This window comes from Watersipora subatra, chromosome 7 (assembly GCF_963576615.1).
Source record: "Watersipora subatra chromosome 7, tzWatSuba1.1, whole genome shotgun sequence".
NCBI classification, from domain to species: domain Eukaryota; kingdom Metazoa; phylum Bryozoa; class Gymnolaemata; order Cheilostomatida; family Watersiporidae; genus Watersipora; species Watersipora subatra.
In genome coordinates, this window is record NC_088714.1 from 25,835,627 (window position 1) to 25,848,819 (window position 13,193).

Consider the following 13,193-nt stretch of genomic DNA (forward strand, 5'->3'; position numbering starts at 1 on the left):
TGACGTTTTTCAGTAAACATGCATTTGCTGCCCGATATATAGCCAGTCCTGCTAATAGTATTTCTTTCCTTTTATGTTACTGATTAATAATTGTATAACCATAGATATTCATGTAATACTTTACACTTTGTACAATAATTATATAACTCTAGATATTCATGTAAGACCTTACACTTAGTACAATAATTATATAACCATAGATATTCATGTAATACCTTACACTTTGTACAATAATTATATAACACTTGATATCCATGTAATACTTTACACTTTGTACAATAATTATATAATCCTAGATATTCATGTAATACCTTACACTTTGTACAATGATTATATAACCCAAGATATTCTTGTAATACCGTATACTTAGTACAATAATTATATAACCCTAAATATTCATGTAATACCTTACACTTTGTACAATAATTATATAACACTTGATATCCATGTAATACTTTACACTTTGTACAATAATTATAAAATCCTAGATATTCATGTAATACCTTACACTTTGTACAATGATTATATAACCCAAGATATTCTTGTAATACCTTATACTTTTTATAATAATTATATAATCATAGATATTCATGTAATACCTTACACTTTGTACAATAATTGTATAACCCTAGATATTCATGTAATACTTTACACTTTGTACAATAGTTATGTAACCATATATATTCATGTAATACCTTACACTTTGTACAATAATTATATAACCCTAGATATTCATGTAATACTTTACACTTTGTACAATAATTATATAACCCTAGATATTCATGTAACACCTTACACTTTGTACAATAATGTGAGCTACCGTTACATTATTCAATATTTATGTTTACATTATTTAAATTGTTCAAATATGTTTTGGCGTTTAAACTAATTCAAACTATTTGACCAAAAGTTTAAAAGTCAAATTAGTTAAACTATTTTTCTACAACTGCAGCAATCGATCACGGTAAATTTTATCCACTTTACATTGTCTCTATTCAATTGCAGCCCTGTGAAACTAGGCCTTTATTCTGCAGGTTACTTGTGGAGAGGAAGAGAGCTGGGTTACTGCCAATGACTTATCAGCATCCTCGTGTGGCCACAAACCATCCACTATAGTTAGATGCAAACTTAGAGCTTTAAATGGTAACCTTCAGAGTGATGAGCTAACAGCAACTGCACTAACGCTAGAGAAAGGTGATGTTTGTTGTCAGTAATTTATCTCGTAAATATACACATAAGGTATAATGGAGTAGGTACTAAAAGGGGAAGGCAATAGCTATATGCGCTATATGCATTATTAATAAGTTTTAGAATGATACAGTTACAATAATATTTATGCGATGACTGCACATCACCGTCCATGTTTAATTTATACGCATTGCACTCAATTTGGAATCTGGGACATTTCCCTTAACGTGTTTCTAAATTTATTATGCGTGAAACTCATAACCTACTGGTGGCAGTACTGCCTAGCGATAATGGTTGTCATGTTATGATTGAGTGTTCAGTCATAAGCTCATTTAATGCTAATAATGGCCATTTTTATAAATTTTGTAATGAATACTTGTAACTCTGTTAAACCACTTAAAAATTTAAATGATAAAACATGCTTATTATTCAAAATTACTAAGGTTCCTTAGCGCGGTGTTTAACTTGATTCATAATAAAAAAATTAGTTTTTTGTATTAACGCTCCAATTGCCTTGGCAGTAACATATCAATTAAAGTTTTTCATGTATAACCCTTCTGCAGAATCTTTCTTTAAAACTGCCTTTTAGAAACTATACATATACGTGATTGTATAAAAGAAATAATTTATTTTTCTGATAGACTGGACATGCAAAAATGTGAATGAATCAGAATAAAATTTTGGTTCATGCTGTACTTTTTTGGGCAATCGCTTTTGTATGTAACATTTTAATAAAAGTCATTCTGAGCTTTGTTGTTGCAGAAACCGAAAAAAATACCTCATCCCATTCTTCAAACAAGTTATCAACAGGTATGTTTGCCACTAAAGTTTTTCAAGGCATCTCTTTTGGTAGATTTTGATAAGTTTTAATATAAGTAAAGTGTTTCATATTATAGTTTTGTCATTTAAAAAGTAAAAATAAAGCTTACCTATTTGTATTACCACATTATAAAAAAGACAAAAAGTAGCGTATTGTAAAGGATCCACCACTACCCTTTACTACTTTATAAGGCACCAAACCAGTTAGATTATAAAGTGCAGTATATTTTTGCATAGATATATATAATAAAATACAGTCAATGTGTCTGCAGCAAATAAATGCATAAAACGAGGCTTTCTCTTGCTCTACCAACCTCTGCCTGTTGTGCTTCTTATATACATGTATGGTTTGCAGTGGCAGGCTCAGCCTTTTTTTCGAGATGGCCAAGTCAGTTGCAGGTCAATCATTTCGGTGAAGGCTTGGTGCCAAGTGGGTTTTCTCATATGACGACTCGGTAGCAGATTGGTTCTTTGTCTGCTGGCCTGGTGGACAGCCTGGCTGTTCATTACTTCTAATGGTTGACCATATTTTCAGCCATGTCCAGAGCCAGCTCAGTATCCTATTGCCCAAGCTCTATGTGGCCTAGACCCTTTTGTCCTAGGCACAGCTGGCCAGCCGTGGTTGCTTCTTTGGTTTTGAACTCATCTACTTTCTGGTGTTAGACCTTTCAACTCATTATAGGAAAGGACGCTCACTAATGGATATACAATAAGGACAATTCATTGGATCAAAAGCCTGCGCTGTCTAGTCTCATACTCCAAGTACCTTATCTGTTGGTTAGCATTTTTTCTATTCTCCAAGCCATGAGCCAGATTGGTGGTATTTTAGCTAACGCCATTCAGTGCCAGTTAACCTCCAACAGATGCTAAGCCTTTTTTTCCTGCTGAATGTATAACAACTGGCCAGCTGCCCAGCACTTCAAGATCTGGCTAAGTGATCATGACAGCAGTCCAACATTAGTGGCAGGCTGTCTAAAACAACTGGTCTGATGGTAGATGACTACTCTGTGAGCTGCCAAGTTGATGGTGAAAAGTCTCTAAGGTCAGAGTTGGTTTCTGTCATCTTGATGAGTTGGCCTGACTTTTCTATCGCACTTTTTGAGGCTCACCCCAGTCCCCTGTGTCTTGCCTCACAGCCTGCTCTTTGCGGATCCAGCAAGGCATAGTGAGGGTTGAGAAACATGGCTTCATAGAAACCCCTCCACCCCATCCTCATGCTTTCACGAATAGCTGCAACTTTGCCTAATTTACGTAGTACACCACTTCTTCACACACCCAAAACTCTATGCTTTCTCATTGTCACATGACCGTATCTTATGACACAAGCTACAGGCTGAAAAGGCACACAACAATGACAATAAGCTAGAGAACATATTGCCAGCTCATCCAAACACTCCTGACAAATTGAAGGAGACCAAGAGTTTCTGACCTGTCCTTCAGAGTAACCTTTACTCAATTTCAGGGTTCTTGTGCTATAAATATATTGACCTTAACAATAGCTTTTTTGCCATAGGCTCACGCACTCATTGTCGCTGCAATATTAAAAACTTTGTGTCAGCCGGTAACATTTTAGAAGTTGGCTCCTCCGTTTTAGTTTCTGCATTTATTTGTGAGTTTCAGGTCAAGGCAAAATTCTAAGATTTTCCTACCTCTTTAAACCAGTCACAGCTGTAGTTAATCTCAAGTGGCAATGAGTTATTTCAGCTGGGCTGGCCGTCAGCTCCTTCTAGGTCTTTTTATTTGCTAGCCAGTTTAGATCAGCTTGTAGTAGAAGTCAGGTATGACTAAACATGACCACCTCTGTCATTAGAAGCAGGGTCAATCTTGGAGGCACCTTGACCATAAAATTACATGTCTCCAGTTATCTCTTCTGAGAAAACCCTACTACATTGTATGACTCTGTCGTGATCGTGCTTTGACACACGGCTACAGACTTCTCTTCTTAGTATAGACCTTGCCTGTTTAAACCATGAACTTTTAACACACCTGCTTTTAAGGGTCGTAACTGTTAGGGGGATTTTTGAGAGAATAATTTAGTTCACTTTCTGAGACTCTATAGCTGCAGGTGTCCAAGCTGTTATCAGCATGGTAAGGTAATATATAGAAAGGCTTGATGCAAAACTGACTCATTGGTGCTACAGAACAAATATGACTGTCCCACTGATAAGTTTTTAGCCAGATGCCTTTTTTATTTTGACATCGCTACAACTGAATTGTACAGAATTAGGCGGCGTAAAATTAAGGCAAGCTCATTCATCATACCAATCCAGCAGTCTGATTTTCTGAGCCGGTTGAGGAATGTGCCGAGTCACCACTAGTGTAAGTTATTTTGGATTCGTAACCGGGCTGGGCTCACTGTTTAAGAATATTGAGACTTTCCGCATTTGTGTCATTTTTCTGTGCTCCTACTGTATGGAAGACCTTCCGTGCTGTGTCATAATTCTTTAAAGCATCGTTTTTTAGGGATTTGTTGAAGTTTTTGAAGTATCGTTCTGCACTTTCGAACTGTGCCTCTGGTCTGTGTGGATCTGTAGCCACCAGCAAATATAGCAACAACTCCTTCACTTAGGACTCTAGCTGCTACTAGCGCTACGGCTTATGGGAAGGCAAAATCATCAATAGGATCATTTTATCCTTTGGATGAAGTGATCTTCTGGATAAAGCAATACCATACAACACTACCAGGCATCACAACTATACAGGATTTCATCATTTGGATAAAGTGGTCTGTTAACACCAATATCTACTCATCACATTTTTGGTGTCCTTGGCAAAGGTTTTACATAGTTTACTGCTACTTTCTTTCATGGGTGTCTGGCCTGCAGTCTTTGCACGTTTTTAGCTGTCTTTGTCGCCCCACACTTCAAATTTCGACACTTGATGAATCTTTTGACCAGTTTTTCACAGTCGCTGTCAGTCTTGTTCAGTACCACATAAAGGGAGATGACTGGTGTTCTATCCATCTTGGAGTAGGCAAAGGACATGTGTCTTCCACATGGTAGCTTCTTTTACAGCTGAGAAACAGACTGCCTTCCATTTGGGCTGGTCATGGTGTCAAGTTTGGGCTTTTAGCAGCCCATCTGGCTGGGTTATAAAAATGGCCAGATTTTGTGCAATTGCCCAATCTTCTCACCTCCAGTTTCAATGACTCTCTAGTAAAGTCTTCTCTCTTTGAAACTGCCTAATACATGGCAGCCATTGATCCTCATCCCATTGTTCACATTTGTTTCAGCACTTTGCCAATGTCACTTCGTATCTTTTCTCAGCCGTGTCACTACATCCTAGGGTGGCCTCAACTAGCGCTGGGCTAACCCTCCCACTGCCTTCTTGCGGCTGTTTTTTGGGCAGGGAGTTGGCTTATATAATTTACCATTTTGCACACAACCCAGGCAATCTCTGACATTGCTGCAAAGTTTTTTTCAAGGCTTCACAGCAACGGCTGACCGTTCATGGTGAGTTCCTTCTAGATGGCTTTGCCATTCCTGAAGCTGATAAGCTCACGATGCCAGTGGTTTTCACAGATCTGCCAGCAGTCTTCCCCAATCTGCAAATTTTGCTTATCAGCACTTCTATAGCATAACCTAGCTCTGATTACTGACATATATTGAAACTCTTCAATATTGCCAACAATCTTGCTACCTAGTTCTACAGCTTTATCTTTTTGCACAGCCAGCGGAGTAAAACATATTTGGTTTGGATCACAAACTTTGGGCTATACCGATACAATTGAAGCAGCTTTATGACTTGGGCTACGGCTGGCAACTTCCTCCATGCGGTGCAGGAGTCGCTTTTAGCAAATGACAAGGTCTTGCTAAAATATGCAACCACTTATTCTAATTTGCTTAGGACCTAGGTCAGCATTGCTTTTACTCAACATTTTCTCAAAATCCTATCTAGGAGATCAGGCTGAATCGATATGGGGTATCCTTTAACCGATGCATAGGAGATGCGTTGTTTCATACAATCAAAGGCATCCTGTCTTTCCTCTCTTTATTTTAACTTGTCTTCTTTTTTGTAAGCCTGTGCAAGTGTGGTGGTAAAGCTTAAGTTTTTTTGAGAATGGTAACCTATCATGATCAAGAAGCCCTACAACTTTTTAAGCACATTAGAGGTTGCTACTCTGGAACCGCTCTGGTCTTCTCAACATCAGTAGCCACATCTCCTTTGCTTATCACGTGACCCTGGTAGCGCACATTTGACTGAGAAACTGCACTTCACTTGCATGAGCTCACCTCTTGGCAGCTGCTAAAACACTTCTTTTAACTGGTGCAGATGGATGCCGAAGTCCAGTGCAGTGCCTAGGATTTTGGTCAGTCAGAGTAGCAACACTTGCCAATAAATGCCATACAACATTTGTTCTATAAGCCTTTAAGAAGCGATTGCTGAGAAGTGAACTTTTTGAAAAAATAAAACTAATTTCATTAATCTGAACGAGTTGCAAACGCTGATTCTTGAAGGCGCCTGCTTTAAAAACATTTTCCAGTAGCGATTGACCAACTCCAGCTGCCATTGACTAAATGCTGCCATACTTTTCCGTCTGGCAGTGTGCTCTAGAACTTGCTGCCAAACAGAGCAGGGAGGCTTTTGCTGACCTGAGAGAGAAACTAAGCATCCTGTTCTGTCATCTCACTCAGCTGGCAGCAGGCTAGAAATATCTACCTATTCTTATCATTTTTCTATGCAGACACAAGTGATGAACTGCAGGGAGCCTCCAGCAAACTTGTTGAATGCCTTGCTAAAGAGTTTCTTGATTTGACATACCACCTCGGCCTCTATTTTCATCTAAGTAAACAAACATTTTAATGCATAAGACTCATATTTTGGTGAAATATAGTGCTTCAATCAAAGAGCTACAGTCAATGTCTCTCACACTGAATGTGGCTTAGTAAAATTTTAGCGATTTTGCTAACCCTTCAGATTGTCACGGCGCCAAAACATTATGTTGCTCAGAACAGATATTCCAGATCTGTAGGCACTCTGTGTGTAGTTTTTTCACAATTCATGTCCTAAAACCTGGGTTGGAAAAGAATGATTCATTATCTACTCAGTGGTCCTCTACTCCAGTGTACATGCTGACAATGGAACCAGCTGAGAGCGTCAGAAGTTAGTCTGTGAGATTCAAGCACCATGTGGCTATGCTTCTTGTTGGTAAAGGACATTTTATGTCCAGGGAAACCTTCTACCAGTCCTAATGAGCAGTAGTTTCAGGTGTTTACCCAAAATGTAATGACCATTTCAATCTGTGTGGATACCATCGTGTCTCTCACTATCTGCACCTTGCTAGGTAACAGCTGCTGGTGTCTGTCTGTGCAAGTTGACGATCGCCTAGTAACAGAAACCACAGATTGTTTAAAATTGATAACACACAGATGAGACACCTGTATGATATCCCCAACATGGCATAAATAAGAATGGCATCAACAACAAGTCATCCTTGCTGATGTGGCTCACCACAAACACCTTCTCAGTCTTTACATCTTAAAACCATAATGGCAACAATTTGACTCGGTAGAATGGCGGTCTCATCCTATCAGCAAAAAGGCTTTGGCTGTCAAACTCATTGAACTGGTCTCTTTGCTTTCCGAGTGAACCAATTAAACATTTGCTGGTCTGGCAAGTTTTTGGTGCAAGCACAGCTTTAAACAGAAACTGAATGAACATCCTATCCTAGTTTTCTGAAAGGAAGTAATTTATAGTACAGGGCCGGACCGGAGCTTAAGCTCAAATCGGTTTGGCACAACCCTTGTTCCTGGAAACAATAATATTTGGCTTGGACAGTCCTGAGTCTGCTGGAGTAGATCTTAGGTCTATATGACTGTAGTTTGTATGTACATGTGCATATATACCTTTGCAGTATGGGCCAGCACTGTTTTATTAAAAGCAGTCTTCTAGCCAGTCGCAGGTCTAGTCTCCCGTGACTGGTGCCAAAGCGCACCTCTTGCAGCACTGCACTTCTTCCACCGGGCTGGGCCTATGCATTCAAACTCCAGCTTTCATAAGACTTGTAGTAATTGTGAGTGGCTATGGCTAAATAATGTACCTTCTTATCACATCTACGTTTCAGGTGAACTTGGCATAAAACTCTTGTTTTGCCTCCACATCCTGGAGTGCTATGGCAGAAGTTCGCTTCAAATTTTTAGTTTTTAGCAGTTATGGCAGAAAGTCTCTGCGTCACCTGGAGTCTAGTCTGGCTCGGCACAACCTGTCAGCAGCTGCTAGTCAAAGCACTTTTCATCAGGGCTTGAATGATTGTGAGCGTTAGTGCAACTAGTAGTAACACTACTGTCGCAGCCTCAAACTGTTACCTGAGCTTAGCTTTTTTACCGCCAAGCCAGCAGTAAGACAGGTAAGAGAGGATTCAGGGGCAGTTTTTCTAAATGCGTCTCTAGTCTTCACAGCCTTAACATAGAAAGTGTTTCATTGGCACGAGCTTCATGTGTCATCTCACATTTTAGAAAGCTAGTGGAACTGCTTTGTCAGCTGCTGCACCAGAGGTGCAAGGTGAATGAAATTTCAGTTTTGAACCACTATCGCCAGCTTGGCTGGCCCTTTCTTCACAGACCCAACAGCAGTATGCTGAAGCTCTTTAAACTGAATCTGGCTAAACTGAGCACCAACTCGCACGCCGTTGGTCACTTTTGGAGTTGGCCCTCTAGTAAATATGAGTCGGTCAAATGGTTGTTTTTTTGATGGCTGATGTACAAACCATTCACTATCAATCTTGACCACAGGGGGATGTCCAAGTTTCCAGTACCCGATTTAGTTGTAGCCAAAAATTTAATTGGACTTTGTGTTGCTTTCAGAGTTTCTGTTCTCCCATATCAAGCTGTTTTTGTGTCAGTTTTCCTGCTCAAACAATGGCGTGGTACTTGGTGGCCACCGATCTCTTGTCAGCAGTTGAATTTAGCCTTGCCACTTTTCAGCGTCTTCTCGAGTCATTACTCGAGGCTGTCCCAAAGGGGCTTCAGTAGTTCTGGGCCAGCTACCCTTGCTGTCATGGCAGCCAAAGGGCCCATGCAACTTACTATCATGCTCACGTTCTTAACTGTCGGGCTGCTTTCAAGTCCTTCCAACAAGATCTGGTCTTTTTTGCAAAGCTCCTTGTGAGTCGGTCCTTCGTCTCTCAGTTTGATGAGCTAATATTGCAGGCAGTTCTTGCAGGGCTGTCAGCTGAATTTTCAGGATTTTCATACTGAATTCTGACTAAATGATTCTAGGTGTACTGAAACTCACCTAAAATCTCGTGCCACCTGGCTATCTGGTTTGAGGGCTCCTGCCAGCACAGTCATTAAGAGAGAAGAGTAATCTGTACTAGGAAAAAGTGACTGATCATACAGGAAGGCCGGAAACCTTTTATGGCCTGCACCAAGGCAAGCAGCTCATTTTTGGTTACTCAATAATACTTGGCTGCAGACCCTAGAAAGTTGTTTAAAAAAGACAACTTTCTTAGTCTAATATTATACCTGTGACAGCACAGCACCCTTTCTGAAGATGTTGGTGTCTATATATAGGGTATACAACAAGCTCGGATAAGGGCAGCTCAGTACAGGAAACAATGGCAGATGCTCATTCAGCTCCTCGAAGATAGTCTGCTCTTTTTTTCCTCAAGTGTACTTCTTCTCCTTGTCAGTCAGCTGATGCACATTCTGAGATGTGGTAGTGAAACTAAGTATATACTGCCGGTACTACTCTTCTCTGAATCAGTAGATAAAACTTCAGTGCTAACCACATGACTTAAACAACGCACTTGTGACTGGAGCAGCTCATATTTAAAATACTTCAGCTTGGCTTCCTTCAAACTCTGAAACACATCCCCAAACTGCTACAGGCATGTATTGATGACAGGAGCAGTGAAAATGATGTCATTCAAATAGAGCAGCAACATCTTCTAGTGCAAGCCGCGTAGCAATGCTCTATTAGTCTCTATAAGAGAGTGGCACAGAAGTGAGATCAAAAGGCAAGACCTTCCACTTCATGAGTCAGGAATGAGTAGCAAACTTTCACTCATCTGGCTAGTCGCCACTGACCCTGTGATTAAATGGTAATTGGGTTAATTACTAGCCCTAAGAATTAAACTGAAGTACCTGATGTCGGCCAATGCATTGAGACTGTTTTCCATCTGAAAAAAGAGTATGTATCATGCTTGGTGACAATATTTGAATGCTCATAGTTGACACAGAACCACTACTTGCCATCCTTTTTTCAGATCAACATCAGCGAAAAGCTCCAGGCACCTCCAGCTGACTCAATGAGCTCCTTGCTTAGCCGCTTACGAGCTTGTTACTTGGCCTCTACCTTCTTCTTCTCAACTTCTGACCAATGAAAAGGTGTTCTGGTAGACCAAGTGTCTTTCTTCAGCAGATAAAAATGCTCCATGTCAAAAACCTGTCTGCATTTTCATCATTTATGCGGAATGTACCTTGGAAGCCTGTCAGAAACCGTGCCAGCCACGCAATCTGCCCCAGCTGTCTGCAGTTCTGCCGCACTGTTGCAAACAAATCCATGAGTTGAGTTGGTACCCCTATCTCTAGCAAATTTGCACTGGTGGGTGCGATACCTGAACCATAATTGAGTGGTTTGACATTCATTTGGTGATCTACCACTCTTGTGTAAGTGCCATCTGGGATCCCAGCTCGAAGGTGTAGGAATTGGTCTATGAGGTCGAGGCATTGCGTAACTACACTTACCATTGGCCTAGGCGGGTTCAAGTTTGTAGCCAATGACAGCCCAACCGGTCAGCCCTCTATCCCCTAACACCAGTGATCTTTTGTATTCACTTGACACAGAATGGTCATCGTGGTCTTGGCTGACAGCCCCATGTTCTGTACTACATGAACTTTGCAAGTAAACAACTGAACATGTCTGTTTGTGCAGGTCAGAGGCTGGCTATTTGCAGAAACCATTAGCTGATGGAGTTTTCATGTGCACTGGTGCGCCACTACAAATGTCATCCCAAAGATGGCATCCTCACTGAAGTGACTGTCTTTACATCTGGGAGGCCTATGGCCAGTTGTTCGACTCCGTCAAATGCAGCTGGGTTCCATTGGCCATGAGATCATAGCTGTCACTCTCCTTCAATAAGTCACTCACGTCTTGAAGGAGCTTGTTCAACACTTTTTTGTTCAGCGAGTTTGTAGTGTGCCTGGTGTTGATCAGGAACTGGATGAGTCACTTTTCTAAATTTTAGAGGGCAAAATTTCTCGTAGAATCGGGCCATTCTTGCTCTTGTACCCTAAATAGTTCTGCACTACTTTTGCCCTAAAACGTAAGTTTTTGAAGGCCAGAAACTCCTTAATCTATCAGGGTAGCCTTCCGAACTGTTCACTAAGCCTGACCAACAATATTACGGAAAGTCAGCTGTGATGCCTTTAACCCTTTGAACCCTGACCCTTTTTGTTACTGCGTGTCGGTAACCATGGGCAATTTGTCCAACAATTCAAAGTTTTAAAACTTTTAATAAATATACATGTATGTAAATGTGATCATAGTACAATGATATTTAGTAACACTCTAGTAAAAAAAGGTGGGCAACCAACAGCAAATGTCTTCACACAAAAAAAAACAGCATTTCACCATTATTCTTTCCAAAACTATGAAACGCCATACGATTCTAAAGACTCGCAAAATTATTTACATTGTTATCATCTCTCTCAAGCACGTGCTCATCATTATTTCATGACTCAAAATAACTGAAAAATCATAATTAGCATCATAATTTTTTTAATTTGCATTCCAGTCATCCATGACCTACCAACAACTGAGATATAGCAATTTTTTTACAATATCGTTTTAATACAATTTGTTATTATGACGAAAGAAATAGATCAAGATATTTAAAAACTGTTACATATGGAAATTAAATTTCTGGTGTAATATCTTGTCAAAGAATTAATTTGATTGGTTTACGCTGTTACAAAGAAACAGCGTTTGTAAATAGAACCATGTGAATGTCAATATTCTGGCCGCTAAGGTTTCTGACACACCTTATGCACATTGTGCGATGGCTTGGTTGATTGTGCATGCTACCAATTAGTGACCTCCTAGCCTGAACAATCTGTGTAAGCGCTCAGCTAGCTTTCACCACACATGTAAGAGCTAATCTGATTGGTAAACTGATTTGGCACATCTGGTTAGAACTAATCGTACACAGATCATTATTGATGCTAGTATGGCAGTCATCATGGTGTCTGTCACGTATTATGTCATGCCAACAAAGTTCAAAGTGCGAAGTTTGTATTTTGCAATTAAAAGCATTACGCTAGACTTTTTTGATCGTGTCCGTTAAAGATTGTGTAGAGAACGGAAAATTGTAGAAAATTTTCAATAGTTTGGAGTGATTTGACTTCTCCCAAGATGCGAGTCTGCTTTTGCTTAAATTAAATGTTTCTATTTTCCAACCAAATTATTACAATCACCGAGCGCTCCAAATAAATATTGTTTTTTTATTTGTTAATTTTTAGCTTTGACTGCTTGCATTGTTGTCATAATCCTTCTGAGCGTAACCATCATTTCTGGTGTGGTCTACTTCATTGTCAACAAAAGACACCAAAGGATTCAGACACCTCTAAATGAGCTGGAGACAAAAGATCATTTGTCTAACCTTAGTTCAATGACCTCAACTACAAACCAAAGCCAACAGCATGTAAATGCACCAGTGAAACTTGAGGCCATTTATGAGACGCCAATAGACAATGGATCAAATGGTGAAAATGAAAGGGTCTATGCAACATTGAATAATTAGTGGTAGCTGGATGTGATACTAAAGACAAAAGTACAGATCTAGTTTTCTAACTCATTTGATCCAATTGCTAAATGTTTATAATCTTCACAATCAAGCATGGATTCAGTTACCAGCAAAGTATACACTTGAGTATATTGAAAGTGTTGTTTAAAGGTATTGCGTAAAATTTAGCTATTTTCTTTAATTTCTGTAGTTATTCTACAGTTAGCTAACAATCCAGATAAACCTTCTGCGGTTAATGTTATTGGAACCAATCTTAAACATTTTAGAATTGCTGTTTTTAGTTTCGCATCAAAAGATGGTATTAAACTTTTAGCAAAATTGTATAGTTTTACGAGCAGTGAATGAAAACTTTCAACTATTCCCTTTGCTTGATAGTAGTGACTTGATATATTGTGTTAATATAATAATATTTTCCTTAAATAAGAAATATCACTACAATTTC

At 39.5% G+C, this 13,193-nt stretch overlaps 1 protein-coding gene across 1 annotated transcript in view; it reads left to right on the top strand.

Annotated features, from left to right (window-relative positions):
• The window catches only part of LOC137400593 (uncharacterized), a 48,284-nt gene extending 35,495 nt beyond the window's left edge, over positions 1–12,789 (top strand). The window contains exons 15-17 of the mRNA XM_068086924.1: positions 1,035–1,194; positions 1,951–1,998; positions 12,468–12,789. Of these exons, the coding sequence (XP_067943025.1) occupies positions 1,035–1,194; positions 1,951–1,998; positions 12,468–12,748 (489 nt within the window). The 3' untranslated portion in view covers positions 12,749–12,789. The remainder of the gene's footprint in view (positions 1–1,034; positions 1,195–1,950; positions 1,999–12,467) is intronic.
• The last annotated feature ends 404 nt before the right edge of the window (positions 12,790–13,193 follow it).